At 37.7% G+C, this 23,110-nt stretch overlaps 1 protein-coding gene across 1 annotated transcript in view; it reads right to left on the reverse strand.

Annotated features, from left to right (window-relative positions):
• Positions 1-23,110, reverse strand: part of PCNX2 (pecanex 2) — a 145,783-nt gene that overhangs the window by 100,115 nt on the left and 22,558 nt on the right. Inside the window, exons 9-13 of the mRNA XM_072331450.1 lie at positions 10,552-10,687; positions 8,506-8,648; positions 7,056-7,209; positions 6,931-6,963; positions 1,581-1,752 (exon numbers count right to left, since the gene is read on the reverse strand). Of these exons, the coding sequence (XP_072187551.1) occupies positions 1,581-1,752; positions 6,931-6,963; positions 7,056-7,209; positions 8,506-8,648; positions 10,552-10,687 (638 nt within the window). The remainder of the gene's footprint in view (positions 1-1,580; positions 1,753-6,930; positions 6,964-7,055; positions 7,210-8,505; positions 8,649-10,551; positions 10,688-23,110) is intronic.

Below are 23,110 nucleotides of genomic sequence, written 5' to 3' on the forward strand. Positions count from 1 at the left end.
GATTCTGTTATCTGAAAGTACAGGAATATTTGTTTCAATTTCTAAGGGAATCTGAACTCAAAGTGCAGCAAAAGGCTGGAGGAGCCAAGGCCTAAACAAAGCTGCACTGTGATTCACAAGTGCCAGAAGATAAGGCTCCCTTTGAGGCAAAGCAAGAGTCAGAGTGTAGCCCTAAACATCAAACACACCTGCAGACGTACCAGACCCCACAGCTGGCAAAAGTACAATGGGAAACAAGCAAAAGGAAATGTTTTCTTCTCTCTGCTGTTAAACAGATCTCAGCTGGTGAGGTGAACCCATACTTCCTCTCCCCACTCCCCTTCCAGGCTGTTTCAAGAACCTGCTCCAGGATATCTTTTGAGGCCTACCAACATTAGCACATTTATAGCCACATTTCCACCCCCTCCCCCCAGCCATACTAGTTGCCATAGTTTTTCATTTATCTCTATCCCAGGAGTCATTTAAGATTCTTGCTGAATTATTTATCGCATTTTTTACTGTTCACCTTTGACAGGCAGGGAAAATAAGATGTAACAAGAAACTTTAATGAGACCAAACGAAAGTAATGAAAGCAGCTAATGAAAATAAGTGAGATGCAGATCTTCGTTATTCCCCTGCTTCTGCTGAGAAGCGCTGAGAGTCAATGAAGCCATATGAAGACCTTTCCTAAAATTAGTATGCCTTTCAGGCAGTAATAGCCTGACTTGAGCATAGCAAAATGCAAGTCCAACAGTCACAGGTGAACAAAGACCTCAGATGTCATCCATACTGTATCACAAAGATTCTTCTTCTTAATACTGGAAGTTCTCCTGGCTTAAATCCACAAGCTTGAGACTAAATTTTAACTTTTCTACTTCATAAATAACAGCGTCATGTTATTTGACCTGAGTCCAGTTCAGTATTCATACCTATAACACAACAACAGCAGTGTCAGTTATAGACCACAAGAGCATAACGAGAAGCGTCCTGGTAGCACGGTATTTCAAGCTGTGGCTAGCTCAGGTTAGTGCAAGAGACCATCAGTCTTATTCTGGGACAATACCTGGATGCCCTTAGACATTTCAGAACACAAATCCAGAAGGAAGCAGGTTCAAAAAGCTACCGCATAGTGGCTGCTCCACAGTAACTCACCATGTGGACATCAAGATTAAACTAAATCAAGAAAAAGCATGTTCTTCATGAACAGATGAATGTTCATCTGAGGACTTGGCAGAGATTAGCTTCCAAGCATTAAATATAAAACTCAGCTTATTCTGCAGTAACTGCTCCGCATAGACAAGCTCTTACAAAGATAAACTGCATTTCACAGATGATGTCTTTTGCTAATAACATCAGTGACTGTTAGTTTTCTATAGAGAATTTTCTATGAACCTCATTTCATTAAGAGCACTTTTTACATGAGGGAAAGTTGCCAAATGTTCCCCCCTCTCACATGTCTTAAGTCATTCCAAATGTTTCTATCGATTTGACTCAGAGTTGCACCTCCATAACATGCATTTGATTGCCAGTGTGGGAAAACACAGACTTCCCCAGCTAATGCTTAATTCATTTTTACAGACTTAGGAAAAATATTGACTCACCTAATATATGGTCTCTGGCTGACTGGAGAAATCTAGGCGAAAAAAGCTTCAAGCCATACATTGTATAAACTGAAGGATTTGTGTCTTTAGATCCAGCATCTAGCAGCAAAATAAGGCCACATAATATACAAAAATAAACAGGTCTGCTGTAGGTTATGATTTTATTGTGCCCCTGGAAAAGAAAAAAGAAAAAAAAATAGCAGTATTTGAATTAAGTATTCACTCTCCTACTGTGTACATTGTATTAAAGCAGAGAGAGGTTCAGGAGTCATACAGAATGTTTTAATGACTTACGTGCACTACTTAATAATAAAAATATAACAAGGCTTTTTTTTTTTTTAATCTTCTCCAGAGGAGGCTTTCAAAAAACATCCAAAGTATTTCAGACTAATGCCAGCAATCATTCATGATTTTGCAAATCTAATCTTTGGAACCTCTCAAAATGTACCAATCACAAAAGTAGTCATTTTCTGAAGAGAAAAAACATCCCCATCTGTCTGAATCTTATACATAAACAGAACTTATGGTAATGACTGTGTTTCAGGGAGCTTGAATTTTATTTGTTTACGACTTCTTGAAATACAATTACAACCTGGAAAGAAAAAAAAGGAAAAGGTCTGAGCCTACTTAATAGCATCCAATTTCTTGTCCTGATTCCACAGCACTTTACCAGACACCATGGAGATGGCAGGTAATGTGCAGCAATGGTATGTGATGTGACCGTCCACAAAACTGACAGCAGACACCACTACAAGAAGGTGTCTTTCTGAAGAGGACCCTTTATCTCCAGCAAGGACAAAAAAATTCTGGAAACTGCCCGTCATCTGCAGACACAGGAGAATGCCACAAGCATTTACAAACACAAGTTTTAAAGCACCTTCCATATGCATCTCTAGTACATGCGGCTCATAGTAACCCTACAGAAAATTGTTGTGGGGTCATGAGCCAGAGAGTAATAGTTGAAACAACTCTTAATTGCTCTTCTGGTAGCAAACTTCAGTGTACATAAGGCATCCAGAACATCCGCGTGTCAAAAGATTTTTCCATGTGAGAAGCCAGGAGAAAACTGACAAGGATTCAGGTTTATTTTGCAAAAGAAAGTTGCTGTGAAAAAGTTGCTTTTGTTTGTGAAATGTAATTTTAAGGGAGTATAATAAAAGGCCTTTTTTGTTTGTGTTTGGTTGGTTTTTTTTGTGCCTGCTCACTGATTTGAAGCAGTGACTGTATTTTATTTGGCTGTCAGCCAAGCTCGTATGTTAGCACGGCTATTAACTGATCTACACACTCTTATGGATCAATCAGCTAACATGGTGGCAGATTGCAGGGAACTAGCATGCTTACACTGCACCTTACATTCGTGGAATGTAAATCAAGTCAAGACTGACTAATCCTAGCTGGTGACTAATCTGAGTTTCATTCTTACTGAAGGCAGGAGAGCATGTGTAGGTTTTATTTGTTTTGATTGGGACACAAATCCATGAAAACATCAGAGGAGAGTTAGAAAGAAAAATCTGACTTTAAAAAAAATGCTTGAAATAATACAATCTGCCTATTTTTAATCTTCATTTATCTTAAATGCAATCTGTGCCTAGGGAAAAGAAACCAGTAAATACTGCAGACAAACAATTGATCGATGATTTATATCCTGATCCACACTGCAGACCAAAGATTTCTGCCCGTAACATTACATTCTTGTCTTATCTTTTTACTTGTAGAACCAGATTTTACCTTTGCATGGTAATTATTTGAAGGCAGTTGGGTAAGATGGAGACAACAACCAGGAGTCCACTGTTTCAGCCCCTCACATCTTTTAGTTCCAAGAAGAGCACTGACATATTCAATTAAGTTTATAGTAAGTATTTAACTCTTACTGCTAAGCAGATCGCTCTTACCATGCTAGTAAGAACAACAACAGTCAGGACTGGGGAAAGAAGCTTTGAAAGGCTATCTGAACAACCTACAAAATGTGAGTAAATACTAACTTCTCTATTTATTTTTTTTCAGGTGGCACTGGGGAGCGAGTCAGAATAGTGAAATGAAAATACTGCCTGATCTTGGATCAACAGGAGCAAACCACGAGCAATAGGGAAGGATACAGGCTGCATAGCTTGTTGAATTTTTATGTACAGAACTGACCTCCATCTTAGTGAATGTTCTCTGCCTTGCATCCTCCTTCACAAGAATTCAATCAGTAAATCTGGATTCATCTTCTATTTTAGACCTAGCTTACCAAACAACCACTTCTTATGCACTAAAAAAAAAATTCAGAGAAAATTCCTGCTTTCCCTTAATACTAGCAAAGAAAATTCACTGAATTTTTCAAGGTTGTATTTCTTAATTCAGAAATATCAACATCCTACAAACAGCATTGATGCATCTCAGGTTTCAATAACATGAAGATTTCAACAAAGCTATGCTTGAAGTGTGAAATTCTGAAGTAAAGCACCTATTACTGCAAGGGCAATTTCAGAATATTTAACTATTTTTTTTGTTTGTGCGCACATATGCGAGAAAAAAAAGACAGAAGGTTTTATAGGAAAGCATGTGTGCTCAGTTCTAACAGAAAAGCATACAGGAAGGAATTTAAAATAGTTTTTCTAAATCCTATAAAGAATATTAAACGGCCTGTGGTAGTTACCCTGCTTAGTTAACTGACTGCTTTGGCAGGTAAAAGGACTGAGACAGTATAATTACATTAGCGATTTAGTAAACCTTACTAAGATTGTGATTGTAAATCTTCAAAACTCAAATGCCTTTGGAAACCTGAACTATATCCTAAACTATTCAGCTGTGTTAAGAGGGACTTGAAGATAAGCTCTCATGATCCTTTCATATAGCATATAGAACATTTACTGCAGGTACAATCTTTACTAGCCAATCTGCTGCTGCTAACCACCACCAAGAAAACTTCCAATTATCAATGGAATCCAATTATCAATCCAATTACCTTGAAATACACCTGAAGGGATCTCTTACATTTCGGAATTTAATACTCTACAGTCCTTGGTATTTCTTACATTTATCAGTTTTTTTAACAGCATAAACTCACATTTGACATGGACTTCACACAATGCTCCCCACCACACCAATGAGGAGGCTGTCCCCTCTTTTAACATCCCAGAAACACATAGGCCTGTGTGAAGAGAAATATAAAGGCCACCAGCTCCTAGCTAACCAGATCTGAAAAGGCTAAAGCACAGGGTGACAAAAAAGTTATGCTCTGATTTTGTAGCAGGAAACAGCCCTAAACCTGCTGATGCGATAAATGCTGGTAGCAACTATTATCTGTAGGACTGGTGCTGCAGAGCACAACAAGTTCCAACTTCACCACCAAGGTTGATTAAAAAGGAATATTACCACAATTCAATAAAACATATATAAGTGAATAAACAATTCAAAGTATTAGCTTAATATTAGATTAAACTAAGATTAAGATTTAATTTCTTACTCCATACAGTATGTGACAGCTAGGAGCTCTCATTCAAATACTATGTATTGTCTAAATACAGTCATAGAATCATAGAATCAACCAAGGTTGAAACTGATCATTCATTAATTCCCCTACTCTTCTGCATCCTTATATAATATCAAGAGAGATTATTCTCTTTAGCTTTAATGTAGTCGTATTAGTTATGTAATAGTACACATTGTCTTATTTTTTGTGGTGCTTGATAGCTCAAGGAAGCATTTACAAATACCTATTTTATTTGATACTAAGATGTAAGACATAAGGCAGAGATAGCTAGACTATTTGGATTTCATCTTCCACCTTCAAAACCTCCCACAGAAAAACTCTCCATGATAAATTTTAGAAAAGCACTGGGAAGCTGTAAACATCTATTGTTACTTTGCTCTACTGTTTGCTACATGATGAACAGAACATGGTATATTCAATATGGTGAATAACACTTGTAACACTATTGTTCAAGTCTGAAACCCAAACCCAGAATTTGCTCAAAAAACATTCTGATGTTACTTCAGTAGTTAGTTTTTCTTTATTATAATTAAAAATGTGGGCTAAGTATATTTATAATGAAGTTTGATTAAAGGTCTGCCACTTGGCTTAAATAAACGTGCATGTTACGAATGCCTGTGAATTATAAACTATTTGATTATGATTCAAGGGATGCCTAAACACATCACAGCTGAATTGATCAATTGATTTTAATCACTCAAAAAAACAACTTTACACTAAGGTAGGAATATTTATTTAAATTCATTTAAAATACTACAGTATAATGTATGGATTGAGTCTGTAAGAGAAGCTGCTGTTTACCAGCCTTCCCTGCTTTTTATGCAGTCATAGATATCCTGTGGATGTATTACAAATGACAATACCTTAAATTCACCCCATAATAACTGACATGGAAAAGAAAATAAGAATCTGCTGAAAACCATCTTAGTGCAATGTACAGTGTACACTTGTAAATAAACTCAATTTCAAGTTCAGCCTGTATTTCCAGCCTCAAAACTGACAAAAATAATTATTCCCTGCCAAAGCAAAATAAACAAACAGACCTGCAGTTTTAAACATGCTGTTCTGGAGCCTTGAGGGCAGAAGGGGGTTCTTCAAAAACTTGCAAGGAATAATAAACAAACACATGAGCATCTGGGCAGAAGATGTAAAAGCAAGAAAGGGACCATACCACCCCTGGAATGCAACCCAAGACCTGCAAATCAGAAGTGCTGAGACACTGACAGATGTAGGGGTCAGGCCACAGTTATAGGCTGATGATCTTAAACCAGTCTTATGAAGACAGAATTGGATAAGAAACAGGCTCTTTGAAGAGGGATGTAAGGGTCAGCGTTCAGCTTCTCAGAATATACAGACTTCTACCTATATAGATAGATCTTTATAATCTGCATTCAATCACTGAGTGGGTTGTTTCTTCAGAACACAGGCAATGAACTAGTGACATATAACAAACAGAAGAATCTACACCATCTGATGAGCTAGTCATATTATTGGGAAATACAGAAGCAACAACAGATCAATACAAACAGATAAATCAAACAAACAAACAAAACAATTCCTAATCTCAAATCCCAACTGACCATACTGTTAATCTGGAACTTCTTCTGTGTTCAGCCCAGTTCCCAAGGAAAGCCAAGAAAACACAAGGCCACAGTACTGAATTTCAGCAAATTGGTCCAGATGCATTGTTTTAACTGAGTATTAGAGTAGAAAGCACTTTCCTAACAGCAGTATCAAATTCAGTGATTTAAAATTAAGGCAGTATCGTTTTCATAAATCACCGAAAACAACAAACCAGTTATTCCTCGGTTTCACAGAATAGCACAGTACAAAAGTGACAACAAAGGGGAAAAAACCTGTTCTAGCAACACTTACATGTACTGGTGAAGCAGGATCGGGCTGGACACTCTGAAAACAAAACAGAAATGTTTGCTTACAGGGGTTTGCCTTCATAGAAGCTAGAAGATAATTCAGTAGCTGGATACAAACTTGTTTCCTACCTTTAGGAGAGAATACTGGCAACTGGCCATAACGAGACAGAACAACAAAACCCAAATGTCTTTACAAAAGCCTTGGTTCAGAGTCAGGAATCCAAGAAGTGAAACGAGAACAACTAGGAGGATAGAAAGTATGTTCTCCTTTATATCTTCTGTCCTGTGTGAATAATAATAATAAAAATATTTATATACTCATTATAGCAAGGCAGATCCATTTGCAGCTGGTATAAACAATCAACGCTGGAGCTATCAGAATTTGAAAGACCTGAGATTTCAGTCCTGAAACTACACCTCCACGTTTAAGAGCACCTTAACTCCATGTTTAAGAGGACCTTAATTCCATGTTTAAGAGTATCTTAACTCCTCTACCAAAAACCTTAGACACTGTAACAGCCAAAATCTACAAATAAAAGGCATAGTCTATGCTGAGCTTCAGTGCACCCTTCAATCCTTTCCCAAAAAGCATTCCAAAGCAGTTGTGATTTGTACATATGCAAGTGCATCACTACAAAAGAAAATATTTAAATAAGGAAATAAGACAATCATTTAATGAAAATCTGTCAATGAAGAATTAGATGAACAGCGATATTTGCCCATCCTATGTTTTATTTGTTTTATGTGTTTCATCAGAACACAGAAGCTAAAGGAAAAAAAATGTTAACATTCAGGATATAACAAAGGTTTATTAGCAACCATTTTTCTATGCAATTAAGAAAAGCACCTGCTTTGAACCTACGCTTCCTGACTATACTGTCTGATTTCTTCAAAGTATAAAAGTTGTCCTCTGAAATTTCTATTGTGTAGCCTGTACTAGCATATAATATGGGCTTAACATGTGCCCAAAAGAAACAACCAACTAGCAACAGGGAAGTAATGACTATGAGGTATGCAGGCTAACATGTCTAACATGTTCAAGTAGTCAGACCAACTATCACATGAGGTGTAACCACAAAGGGTACTGTCTGAAGAGCTGATGTGGAATGAAACTGAGGGATTGCAGGAAGAAGAGATGCCAAGAAAATAATTTTGCTCTAAACAAATAAAACCACACTAGAACAGAGGGAGCAGCTGAAAAATCCAATTCTGAATATCACCCATTGTTTTTTAATATATTTTTTAAAGACTGCAGTACTTGACTCACAAGTCATATTGATTTTTTCCACAGAAAGCTTAAAATCATTTGATCCAACAGCAGAGCATCAAATTTAAGGACTGTTCCACAAACCTGGTGCCCATACAAACCGAAGTCACTCTTGAAAATGAAGGGTAGTGAGAACCACCAAAATAAACTCTAAAGGAAAACATTTTCTTCTACTTTGAACAAACAAGTATCTGTCTACTCAACTTGAAGATGACACTAACACAACGTTTGCTTCTTTCTTCTCAAGTGGCCTGCCCTGGACACACAGGGATGAGCACCACATACAGGTAAAGTTGGATGCAGAAAGCTTACCGATCCAGCAGTGCCAACAAGGTCAGCCGATCATACCAGACTTTAATCCATTTACCAGGGAATATAATAAAACGGTAAAACTGCCTGTTCAATTTCCGTTGTGCTGAAGAACACGAAGACTCTTCAGGGTCCTGACTGGGTTGCTTTAAAAACAAACGAAGAAGAAATACACAAAATACTTTTCCACACTGGCATATGGCTGCCAGTAATACAGGTATTTAAAAGGCTAAATTCATATTAAGTTTCAGAATTCTTTTTCCCAAACAGGAATAAAGAGAATGTAATTATCTTCAATTCAAATTATGTAGGTTGCACTGGAAATAATGCTTCTTATTTATTTCGTGGAAACTAGAACAGATATCTAACATACTAGCATTTCTATCAGCACTTTAAAAAGTTACTGAACTACATTCTTCAAGCAAAAATTTACTTCAAAATATTACACTTGCTAATCCTGGCACAGTTTCATTCCTCTTGGGTTCTTTGTCCTACCAGAAAGTAACATGAAATTCAATCTATTGCAATAATTAGCTCCATTTTCATAAAAAAAAATGTTTGCTGTAACTACCTAAAAAAAAGAAAAAAGAATACTGGCAACAGAATCCATTAAAAAGATCTGAAGACCTGATTAGTCACTCCTGAGAACATTTTAACATCCATTTAACCAAGTATCTAAGTGAACATTTTGGCTCCAGAGGAACTGTAATATTTGGATAAAGTTGATTACACAAGACTTGCAGTACTTGGGCTGTAGTCAGATTTTTGAGCTGTATTTGGGAAACTCTGAGCGGTCCAGTGCTACTCACTAAGTGTAACAGTGCTTCGTGTATATATATATATATATACATATACACATATATATACAAAAAAAAAGGGGGGGGAGAAGGGCAGGGGTAATAAACCTTCACTTTGTAAATTTAAGTTTATATTGTGTCAGAGACAGACCAAAAATCTAACTTCACTGTAGTCTGTAACAAAACTTCTCCTGACTTACTAAGGCTTAGGATTTCATGTTCAATAATAAATCAGAGAACAGGAAATTCTGAAATTACTGCCTGCCCTTGTTATGAACTTGCTATACAAGCCTGAGCAACATGCCTTACTTCTTTCTTAATGATGCAATTCTCCTAGAAGTAAGAGTGATAACTGTTCTCTAATTTACAGGCAACTTACAATATTAAAAATATCTGGAAAACATTTGAGCTTTTAGATAGAAGTCTATGTCCAAACACATATTTGTAACAAACAGGGTCAATTACCGGATTTTAACTCAAAACAATTTCTCTATGTGATTTGATTTCAGTTTAAAGTTTCTGTTCAAAATCTAAGATGTAAGATAATTAACTGACATTTTAAGGTTAAACATAAATATCAAAGTAGAACTTGCTGTGGAAGAAAAGATAAGGTTAACATTATTATAAAGGGAACTGTCAAAGCAAGATTACACCCTCGAGCCATTGGTCCCAGACCCCAAATATGGTAAAGTTCAAATATGACCACATGTTGCCATTTTAAATGAAGTCTGAGGGCTTTTTTCTTTTATCAGCTGCATTGAGAGATGCAGCTTTGACATTCCACAACAGACATCCAGAAGCCTGGTTGCCTGATTCAGAAAAGGGAAACCAGACATAAGGTTTTAGGATTCTAATGAATCCAAAGAAAATGTAATATTATCAAAACGTGGTGGTGCGTCTAAATTCCTAACAGCTATGTGCTCTTGCTTTCCAATGAAATTAGACAGAGATAAGCTTTTAATGTAACGGAGCCTAGCACAGACCACAGAACCGTATTTTGCAGAGCAATTTATCACTTGTGTGCAAAAAAGACCCTTCAAGCCAGTAACACCTCTATTCTCCTGGACTCTCCTTAGTGTAAGTAGAAAGTACCTGAATTGCATCCATCAGCATAAAAAAAAATCTAAATAAGTGAGCAGTACTGGGCAAAAAAAGCAAAGGAAATTAACAGAATTGTCTTCGCAACAAGTCTGCAGCATTTGTTTGTATAGCAGTTTATCAAAATGCTAGAAACTGAGATATTACAATGTACCCGTGAGGTTTCTGAGAGGGTCCTTCGTGCTACCATTAGAAGGAGCTGCTGCTGAAGAGCACTTGCTGCCTGATCCCCGGAAGATGGTTCTTGGCTCTCTGAAGTGGTGGTACTAGAAGAGCTGAACTGTATCTCACTGCGGACAGAAGGGAAAAAGGAATGAGACTGTGTTAAAAAGCAGCATTTTCATAGTACTCCTGAAACATTACAGGAGGAAGACAGGTTGGCTCACAGGACAAGGTGTCTTCCAACTTCGTACCTGAAACCTAGTCCAGGCCCACAAAGCAGTTAGCATGCAAATGTAGACACACAGTATACTACAACCTCTGCAGAGAAATAGACACTTCCGTATCATGATTTTTCTCATCCCAAGATGAACATCTATAATGAACTACACTTCTGAAGTGTATTTTCCTGCCCACTGGCAATTCAGAAATCTCATCATACACTGAGATTTGAGTGTCAGTACAATAAGCATTTAGAGTCACCTGATGTGACTCCTAGTCCAAGAGCTGTTTTCAGAAATATCAGCGTGACACATTTTCAGACCACTAATACTGAATTAAACTTCTAGAAGAAAAATGTCACTTTTTTTCTAGTTGTCTCCACAAATCTCCATTTCTCACAAGCATACTACATCAGCTCTATACCAAGTTCATTTTAGCTACCTACCAAGCTAGTCTAGCCTCAACTGCACTGAATTTCTAAGTATTAATTTACCCCAATGAGTATTCAGATTATAATAAACTTCCTTCTGCCCTCACAAGATGACAACACAGTAATCAATCATTCATGAAAGGCTAATTCAGATAAACCCAGTATTAAGCCTAAAATCACTCTAGGAAGACAATGAACATGTTGACTTCCCACCATGGCACATGTTTACTGCTTTATGCTTAAATACTTTATCTTCTGCATTTACAGCAGCAATACCTTCTGTATTGCAGAAATGGTAAGCTACTATCACCTCATCCAAGGCAATCAATATCAACTGTTCCAGTCTTCCACAAAAGAAAGACAAGCAGGAAGAAACTTTAGCCATTTGCTTATGTTCATACAAGAAGCCTGTGCCAGAACAAAAGAGTAAACTCATCTTGCACACCCTTTGTGATTGTTCCCAAGCCACCTCAGGAAGGAGCTTTACAGTCTTTACAGTGACTGTCCCAAACAAAAGTAGCTGTTAAATTGAGTTGCAATGGCTACTGTTGCTATAGGATGAGTTTCAGTGTATGGATCACTCAGAAGCAGGGCTGAAGTATCAGACCAACATCTTGAAACGCACACTGTATCTTTCTCATCACTAAGACTTGCTATCTCTACCTAAACGAACAGGAATACCAGCAGCACCAGGATATTGGTATAGAAGCCATCCTGCCTTTGGCCTCCAGACATGTTGGTTTAGTTTTCTCAACACCTTGACTCATATCAGGTTTAGATGCCAGTCACCACCTTTCACTCCAGTAGAGCTATCAGATGACCAAAAATGAAAGTGCTCCATGGTCTGGATCCCAATGGCTTCCCCTGCACTCCCCACTTCTCCTGCTACAAGTAGAAGAAAGATCTACTCCACATAGCAAGAACAACCATCACGTGCTTTTTGGACAGTACTAGGAAGCAAGGACTAGGCCTGACATGACCAGCTGATGGCCCAGCCACAAAGCCATGAGACAGCCCTCCATAAAAACACATCTTCTTTCTGGGTTCTGTATAGCACCCACCAGCAGTCAATAGCAAAATCATACAGAATTGAAGGGAAACAATCCACAGTCCTGAGTCCCAAACAACTAATTCAGGTAGGCAGAAAGGGTAGGAAGCACAAAGGCATGCCTCCCAGGAAGAAAGTTCCCCAAAATAGCTAGCCATAAATACAGACTACAGAGGATATCTGGACTTGTCCCATATTTTGAAGCACCCTACTCAAGGGTGACTTTGTTCAGCATGAAAGAAGGCCATGGACTTTGTTTTGCTACGATCAGCTGTCCTGTTCCTCGTTGTGAGTATGATCCTGACATTCCCTGTTTATAGTAGGAAAAAGAAAAATGTAGCTCAGGGTATGCAGGAACTCTGTATTGGGAATTACTGCTCAAAGTGTGACCCAAAACATAGTAAAGAAATAGAACAAGGTTTGTTCATTTCTTCTTAAAAGAAGAGCTAATCTTCAGTAAATTTCTGTGTCCTTAGCTCCCTTTCTACAAAAGCCAAATAGAGTTGAGAGTATTTCTAAATGGAACCATGTCTTTTATCTGTTTCCCAAGAATGGAACTGGCAGAACGATGGATAGAAGGGCCAAGATGCTCCCCTGGCACACTCCTCTATTAGTTTTCAGAAATCAAAATCATTTTACTAATAAGAGTTTTTCCAAGAAACTCCCTTCAGACTTGAAGATAACTGAAAAGCCCAGTCAGTCTGAAGTCTGCTTTCCATTTGCTTTCAGCAGCAGAATTTACAGCTCCATCTACCAGCAACTGGCAGAAAAGGCTGCAAACAGCTGGGACACTAACCGTGGGGAAAATGCTGGGAACATTATGGACCTGGCAAGGCAATTAGGGCATGGGAAATAGAAAGGCAGAGCCAGCAAAGCAATAGTTCCAAAAACAAGATTGTCACCTGGCCTTTGCCTGATTGCCATGCCTTTTATTTAAGCAACCTTATATCTCCACATCTCTTATTAATCTTTCCTCATATTCTGTTCACCTCAGTTCTTTTTTCCTATTTTTCCTTACACCGATTTTTCATACAACCTCCTTCTCACATTTGCCTGCTACCACCCCGATGTTGAATGTCATGATGACATTATCACACTGAAAGTAAATATCAGTAAGAAACGTGATGGCAGTGTTTGTGTTTTTGTAAGCTTATAAACAAGATTCCATAAATTTATTACCATACATAAATAGGAGCAAACACACTCTAATCATAAAATCATCATAACAGAGCTGATCACATTATAACATGGAATCTTACTAAATAGAAATAGTTCATTTGTGAAACGAAATTAATGCTATCAAGATTTACTACAGTAAACCATACTGTAACATAAGCGGAGGTATAATTGAACTACATTTTGGATAATAAACTAATAACTAAAAATATATTTGGTAAACATACAACCTACGCAGAATGAATGCAAAAGATTCACAGCACCCTCTACTGATAAGTCATCATAAAGCCAAGAACTTTTTCCTAGCTCATAATTTGACTACACAGGTTAGTTGAGCTATCATAGAACACTGAAAGTGTTTTAGTGTAACTACACAGAACTGGAAAAATCTCCTTTCTCCCTCTCTGGTTACTGTCTGACAGGACGTATGTATATATGCCTTATACTGCTGACAGTTTAGCTCAAGCAATTAATATATAACCTAGCCTAAGTCTAACCTTTTGTTAAGGATTTGCTGGCCTGAATCTGAATACCTTTTCAGGTGAGTTCATTACAAAGGTGTGCCGCAAAATCATAACAGGTTCCCAGGTCAATAAGGCTGTTTTGCAGGGCTTGGCTAAATTTTACTTTAACCTGTATTCAGGAGAAAGTTAAATTATGGTAGGCAACCTTGTAAGCAAGGTCACAACAGTCGCAGTAGAGACAAGCTTCCCTCTTGAGCTCCAAACATGAAAGATCCCATCACATTCTTAGGCAACTATCTGGGTTATGAAGTGCAACAATATGCAACATAAATATCCACAGCTGTAATAATGTAGCTGAAACCTATTTGTAATACTCACTGTAACCCCCTTCCTAAGGCAAACAGTGCAGACTGAGAACTGGAGTGAAGCTCAGAGGTTGCACACCTAACAAGTAATTACCTCCAGGCATTAGTCAGAGGTGCATTCAAAATACTTAACTGAACTGATACCCAAGTAATCTGGCTGTACAAGAACCAGCTAGCACTAACAACATAATGGGAACTCCAAAAGCCCTAACTTTGTGTCCCTTCAATATGGTCAATATGTGGTAGAAACACTGCTGCCTGAAGCGACACTGAAGTACAGGATCAATAGCCATCCACAGCTCCTCGAGAGCACCTCCATTACTCAATCACATTTCTGAGATTTTTCTACCACCATTACACCTCAGCAGTTTTACTTCTCACCAAAAACGCCTACCCTGCCGTTTCATGTCACTGTCATAATTAAACCTAACCACACAGACCTCTTGCTGTATATTCACTCACCACTCACTTGTCTCCACTGCAGAACCTTCTGCACAAACCTGACCAGATCACTATGTAACCAGGCACTGAGACAAACCCACTGGTAGTAGAAATGGTCTTTTTAAGCAGATGATGACATACAGCTACAAGAATTAAATAGAAGGACTTCAAAACTAAAAACGCAACCCAAATTACATGAGAAAATTGAAATATGCAAAAATGCAAAAGTGAAAGCAGCATTAAGGCTGTATGATTATGTGACAAACCCAATCAGAGCAAACACAGTAAAACTGAACAGGCAATCTACACTTATTTTGGTAAGAAATCAACAGTCTCGGAGAGAATAAAGTTCATTCTGAATGCATAATTTAACTTCCCCTTAATGGTTACTGCTGAGGGGAGTGCAAACTGGAGATGATACTTCTCCTAAATCTGTTCAGAATTTGCTACTTAAACAACAGGATTTAGAGAGCTTTTTTTTGGCATCTGTTTAACTAACAAAGGACAATATCACCCCTAACAATAAGGTAGTGGACTCAAGTTTACGGAACAGGATAGCTGAATGCACTGACTTATCAGCATGACAGAAAATGTTAAGACCCCTGGTTTTATAATGGACTACAAAATGAGCAGCATATTATGATCATTAAGTGAGCTACTACAGAGAGAAGCCTTGCAGTGCACATTATCAGAGGCACTGCAGGCACTATGAATAGTACAAGTCATGTGTGCTTCTTTACATAGGTGTTGTAGGAATGGGATCCACTTGGTTCACCCTTGCCTCTCCGTATTCAGATATACATATATTTAATCTTAATAATAAGCAGGTAACACTGATAATTTGTAAGCCAATTGCATTCCAGAGTAAAGAGAAATGCACTAACAGCATTAAAAACAAGGAACACAGACCAGTTAACAACCTTGGGGATGCCTTTTGAGAAAATGCAGTTTTACTGAAATTAATGTCTTAAAAGTATCTACTGCTCCACCATCTCCAGTCTTCTAAAGCATTTTCCTGAGATCTCCACCTGAACGGTGGGGGAGGGAGGGTTAAGTAACTCTCAAAACTACAGTGCTTCTGCAGCTCCATTACTGAGCAGGACACTGCTGCCATCGCGTGGCTCTCCTTGCTCTGTTTTAGAAGAGCAAATGGTGGGGGGGGGAAAAAAAAAAGCAAACACAAGAAAGGAGTTTTAAGTGGCCAGAATAACACAAGTATTCCCTCCTGTACCTAGCAACCCAGCAGAATGCTACTGAGTTGGTAAAGAGTACTTTATTTTTCTAAGGAAGATAAGTGGCTATAACAGAATTTAAACATGACCAGTTTCAGCCTGCACAGTCTTATATATATGTTCAGGAAGCATTACACTTAAGCGACCTGGCTCATTTAAAAATCACCAAATCTGAGGAGCTAAAAAACATTTGCTTCACCCATATCAAAAGTGTTCAGTTGCAGAACACCACAACCTGCCAAGCAGCCTTCAGAATTCTTCTTCATTTTGAAGTCAGCAGCTATCGCTTGAGCAAGAGGGGGTCACCTTGCTGAGAAACATAGAAAACATTTCAGAAGCACAGTATTTTCTCATTCTAAAGTGGCACTCTGAAATGCTAAAAATAGAAAAATAAGAATACTTATAAGTCTACTTCCTCCTACAAGGTTTACTCCTAACAATTTCAGAGAATTTTCCAGTGGTGAAAATACTGAAGTATTAATGGTTTCACACAGGTGATATACAGTACTGCTAAGGCATTCAGCTAGATGCCTTCATACAGTACAATGCACCCCAACAGCTTATTCATGGGATGTGAATGTAAATCAAGGGACTTAACTCATTGATTTGAAGTCCTCCCTTTTGTCCAGAGCCAGAAACACTAATAGCCCACAACACTTAATATCTATACTGGCAAATAACTTCAATCATGGAGTTTTTTTTAGTACTTGTGAGATACTGTTTTGCAACAATTGGTTCTTTTTCATCTATCAGCCTGTCCAATATCAAAACAGTTCAATTCTCAACACAAAGAAAATAAAAAACACTACAAATGAGGCACTTGTTTTCTTCTTCATGGAGTTCTCTACCAACATTGGAAAAAGATTTTAAAAATCAAATGACAATAAGCCTTCTGAGGTGCTTGGGTTTAGAGTCAGCATCTAATCCTGATAGTGAAGCATTTAGAGGATGGATCACTCACACAGAACACAAAGCGCAATATATGTATTGGAATAGATGAGCCACATGTAACAATAAAACATACCTAAACACAATCATAAGTGAATGAAATTATGTGATTTCACTGTATATTATAGTAATTGTGTATATAAATAACAAAACTGATACGTTATATAGAAAGCAGGAGAAGATGAACTTGATCTTTTCATTATTTTCTAAAAAGGCATACAGTCAGGCAGTTCATATACAGGCAAGAGATCTCAAGTGAAAGTTCAGATGTCAAGGCAGGAAGGAGAAACTGCACCTAATATATTAATGCTGTTTTTTTCCCCTCAAAATTATTCAAGTCTAATCATTTTCCTCTAGTTCTTTAACGCTCTCAGTTGTGTACCATAAATCCATTTCTGTGGCCTTAATTATTTTAAATGCTACATATTTATGTTAAATATTTTAAATGTTACATGCATACAGCACATCAGCCTCCTAATGCTGACTGTTGCCAGACACAAAATGATTAACTGTAACAAGAGGTCCACCATATGAACCTATCGAAGTATGTGAATGAATCAAATAGTTCAGCATCACAACGCTGAATTGCTGTCAGCAAACATTTCTATTGCTCTCAATAGACACCAGCGCTACTAACTTCAAAATAAATGCTGGTGTATAATGACAACATCTTGCACAAGCTTGAGATTTCAGTATTGTTCTCTTCTCAGGAGTTTGATATGGGAAAGAAGGAAATGGGCTCAAATGGTATCCTCATTAATTGCATTACTGTGAAATAAAATATAAAGTGTTTCTGGAAAGAAATATAAATGGACAAATGCTTCTACAGCTTGTGAGCAGTCAACTCCAGTTGACTTGATGAAAACTAATGCTTCACTTGGGAAAGAAAACTGGCCTTTTCTCAAGAAGTAGCTCTTCATTCTACTTGGGAAGAAAATTCCACAACAACATTATCTGTTGCAGATAATCAGATCTGGTTTTCAACACAGCAAGCACTGCCAGGTTGGGATTGACATATCCACATGGGGATTTCGTGTGGACCATGCTCTGTATTCTTCAAAGTGCAGTTAGCCACAGCTCATCTGTTTCTGCACACACATCCAAAAAAAAAAAACAAAAACAAACTCGGTACTCAATGGAAACAAACATAAAGACACACAGCAAAATGCTCAAACACCAACCAAGATATTAGTCAGTAACCACCATTAACCTACACCGGTACGTCTTCCAGTGATATGTAATAATCTCTTCTCATAGTGCTGTACACATCTCTGTTCATAACATGGGAGTTGAAGTAGATGACCTTTAAAGGTCTCTTCCAGCTCAAAGGATTCTATGATTTTACCATCTGAGTTTTGCAGTGCCATCATGCTATCGTGCCTGTGACCTGCTTCAGGCAGTACCACTGAAGTTTTGTGTAGTTCCTTTGTATACATCCACAATCAAATTTATTTCAAATGACAGAGCAGAAAGAACAAATAATCTGAATGTATAGCATTAGACCATTTCAAGGGATTTATGTGTAAGTACATTCAACAACACTGAACAGTAGGAAGTAAAACAGATCATATTAGTGCCCTCACATTTAAGGTAAGCTTACTTTTTACCGCCCTTGCAACTTAAGTTAAGGAAGCAGATAAGGACAGGGTCCTGAGTTCCACCACTGAATTATAAAATGAACACCTCATGTATTAATCATCAAAAAGAGTACTCAAATAAGCAAATTTTGTACGCTGCAGATTAAGGCAGTATATTACTTCTGCATTTGACACTTGGGAGAAGAAGCAGCAGTAGCTTACATGAGTTGAAGTTCTTCATAGCTGTGAAACCAGAAACTGTTATGTGCCTATTGATCAGCCTCTGGCATCCAAGTAATTCAGAAAGATAGAATTCTAAGAGCCACATTATTTCAAACATACATTGGGGAAAGCTGTGTTAATGAGAGATAACAAATACAGACACATTTTTCTTAATACAGATATGTACATAAACACACTAGAGGTTGTCCGACCTTCTGAAAAAGACCTCCAGTATGCAAGGACATACAGAATAGCAGTCAAACAGTTGAAAAACAGATTAGCCTGGTACAGCAAGTATGCAGAGAGTATGCAATTGCAGTATAATTCATGCACTGGCATTGATAGATGTCTTATGACGCTACTGACTTCCTTAGTGGGGACAGATCTCGCTACTGATGTGGAAATTATTAATGCTACTACTATGATTACTGTAGTCTTAGGGGGTCATATTTTCACTGATACATATGAGCCATTACACACGTAATTCCTAGATAACATGATAGCCAATATTTATCTTTTTGAATGCTTATCAAAACTGCTTCAGTTATTTAATTACAAGAGACATTCAAGGCAGTTAACGAAATACCTTTGAAACACCTGCTCTGTCACACAGTAGCAGACAGAAAGGAAGCATCAAAATGCTAATTAGCTAATGATGCTAATTGGTAAGACTAACTCCAACTTGTTTCTAACCGGCCCAAAAACAGGTATAAATCTCTAAAAATGGTTTAACTTGGACACTTTTTTCACTTCATGTTTTAAAGCATATTATTGTATCCAGTCCAAAACAAATGTGAACTTCCTTGTTCTCCTTTGCAATCCCCAAATCCAACAACACACCTAAGCCACATGGCACAGAAATATAAAGATTCACTGCAGGGAAACAAAGGTTGCTAAAGAACATAATGTAATGGGTTAGAAGAAGATTTTTCAAGTTTCTAAGTCCAAACAGATCCAAACGGCCTTTCTGTAAGTGGTTTCTAACGTAATTCATGAATTTAGAATAGAATTTGCACTTTCTCTCATGTTGAAGTCCGTCACAAAGCAATTTATGGCTAGAAAAGTTGGCAAGGTAATGGGAGCATCAAATTTAGAGGCAATTAGCTCTGCAGGGAATCCATTCCAGTGACTGCTGGCAAGAGGTGCTTCTGGCAAGACAACAGTCAGAAGTACGGTCAGGGTCATTACATGGACAGCAATTGGACAATTGATTAGCTACCTGCCAATGTTTAAGTAACTTACCAAATACAGCAACAAGAATCACCTGCCAAAGTGAGGTTTAAGATGGGGAAAACATATCTGTTCTTTGTATGTGTGTGCATATGTGTACGTGCATACAATCACTACAAAGTATAGATTACCTTTAAATGTAACTAACTATTAAAATTCTTCAAAAGCTGGACTGGTGAAACACAAATAGGAAACTAATTTGAAACAATTCTAATTCCCAATATATCGTTTTAGAAATGATTAAGACCACTTCATGTTTAAGAAGCTCTGAAAGTTTCCAGGACTGCCAGCAGAGGTAATGACTTCTATTAGTCCAACTACTACAATATCTAGTGGAATATACATTAGCCCTGATAAGCTCAAGACCATATCACTACAGAGTAGAGCCAAAAAGAAGTCATGACAGTACATGAAATCAGCCAATCCCATCTAACAATACTGTTTCCAAAGTCAGGGATCTCCTGCAGAAAGCAAGCTTTAGTCCTTCAAACTCATATCTGCTTTCCGTGGCATATTTTAATCCATTTTTATTCTTTCAGGTTGCCCACCTAACCCTTCCACACCAAGAAAGGGCAAGAAGCACACAAAAGCAAAGAACAAAGAAAAAATCATAACACCAAACCAGTTTTGTGAGAAAGTGGTAACGTTAAGACTTTGCACTATTTGTGATAAATGGATTTCAGAAGCCATGCCAAGAGGATCAGATTAAAATGTTCACAGGCCACAGAAATATTACCTTGATTACAATTCCTATTAATTGCTGTTGTGAAATGCCATATTGGTTAAGGCTTTACTGCTGGAGCAGATAATAGTGGGATTCAATAGACAGAAATAGTGAGATATAATTTGAATTTAAGATTGTTAATCATTAGTTAGTCTGCCTCAAGGCTTCATTTAATGGCTTCTTTCAAGTAATATTTAAATACTTCATAGACTTAAATACTTTATCCAGATTTGCTTGACTTATTCAAAAGGTATTTACCTTTGGCCAATTCACGTCACTTAAATTAACTTGGACTAACCAGTTCATTCTCCCTAATAAAAACCCCTTTCTAAAATGCACTGCTACACAAAAAGTGCCACAGCCCGCCCCACGTGTGCTGGCACCTCTGCTCTTCTGCTTCTACCAACAGCTCCAGAGCAAAAGACCTCTTGTCACCACCCGGCTTGGGCCAACATCTCCAAGTCTTCTCAAAGAAGAGCACCAGGACATAGCCCACATACACCTGGGCTTCGTTGACTCAACTCAGTTTGATGTCTTTGCTTTAGAAGAAGCTTTATCCAAGTACAGAGCACGATGGGTAAAAAAAATGTTTTAAAAGCTTATACCTTCTACTGCAGACTTATGTTATCTGTTTTCTCCATAAGCTTCTGAAACCTGAGCTCACTGATATCAGAACTCTATTTCTGCTATTCAGTGAAGATGGAACCCTCTCATATCCAGGCATTAATTTTATCCCACATCCCCTTAGCTCATAAAATTGAATTTGGATTGCTTGTATACACATTTATTTTTTTTTCCTCATGTAAAAGCACTGTCAGTGTTATTGTCTTACCTTTAGTTAACTTTCTGATGGGTCTGGAGATAAGCTAAGGACATGACAGAGTTGTGTTTCATGTCTATTCTCAACTACCCTTTCATAACAGTAGCATCTCCTGTTGGTACAGACTTCTTTCACAACACAATGAACAATGTGACAGACAAGCATATGAGGTATGTAAGTCATACCAGGAACTCCTCCTAACCTTCACAATGACAGCTCAAGACATGACTTGCTACTGATGTGGGGAATGCAATATTATTATCGCTTAAACTTAAACATCTCTGTCAAAGGAGGGCCTACCCTTGAGTAATGTCTCTGGAGAGCTCTCCACATAGACAGAAGAGAGACTGTAACTGAAGCAAACACTGATTATGCCTTGTGCTTTGTTTTGTTCTGTGTACTTGCCTTTTTCTTCTATAATAAAATCAACTTTATCTGAGAACTGTGACTACCTGGCTTACCTTTAACTATGGACAAGAAACTAACCTGACATTAAGTGCTGCACATGCCTACTGGTGGAGGTAGGAGGGAATGGGGAAGGAGAGATGCCTCATTTTGGAACTATTTTTAAGGAAGACAATAAGAGTTTTCCTCTATTTTTAATAGGCTATAGACATTCAGTATCATTTAAATACAAGCTTACTTGATGGTGAACAACTGAGGAGAAAATAATAACTCTTTCCTTCCCAGACTACCCTTCAATCTATGCACTGATGCTAGGAACTGCCAGTTGAACAACAATTATAATTTATCTCTCTGATCTAATGATATTACAAACTGCTCTTGCAAAACTCCGCTTTGGGCACGCTTCATGTTTCCCGATCCTCCTTCCCAGTTTTTCATATGAATTTCTGCTTTGTACTTTATTACTCTTCTGTTCTTGGAAAAGCTCGTGTTCTGCATTCCTGTTTCTATACAAAAACAGTAAACCAGTAGGAAGCCATTGATCTTTGCTGTTTTGTTCTGTTACAGTCTGAACCACCACCTATATTCCAAGATTTCCAATAAAGGTACCGATCTTTCTAAGTTAAATGGATGTAAACAGCTGCAGAGAACATCTGAACTTGCTTTTACTAACAACACTTAACAGACTCCTTTATATACAGTCCACATTTCAAGACATCTGCAAACCACAAACTAAAGACCCACATTTAATGTAGTACAGCAAGACCACAGATGACAGAGATGTCCATAGATGGACAGATTTAGAAGGACTGCATGCTAGAGAAGGAAGATCGCCCTTTTTTGATAAAAGCAGGTTAACTGAAAGCTGTCAGGAGACCTGAAACTATTTATGCATTTAGGACAGATTCAGTTCACAGTTAGATGAAGGGGATGGGAGGGCATTACTCTGTGCTAGGTAGAGGGGGTGAAAAAAGTTACAGGAGTTACATAACTCTTAACCAAGATATTTGATTGAAACTAGACTCTACCATGGGTTGGTTTCCCATTTTGCTGAAGAAACAAAAACATTTCAGATGAACTCAGATATTTTTTTCTTCATCCGCTGAAAATAAAGAATATTACTCTCACTTATCTCATGACAGCATTTTATCTACAATACCAGCACACTGTTAACATATTCCTCAGGTTCTCAAAAGTCTCTACTGAAAGACAAAAACCTGAAGAACAATATTTATTATTAATTCAATGAA

Source organism: Excalfactoria chinensis, chromosome 3 (assembly GCF_039878825.1).
Source record: "Excalfactoria chinensis isolate bCotChi1 chromosome 3, bCotChi1.hap2, whole genome shotgun sequence".
Classification (NCBI taxonomy): Eukaryota; Metazoa; Chordata; class Aves; order Galliformes; family Phasianidae; genus Excalfactoria; species Excalfactoria chinensis.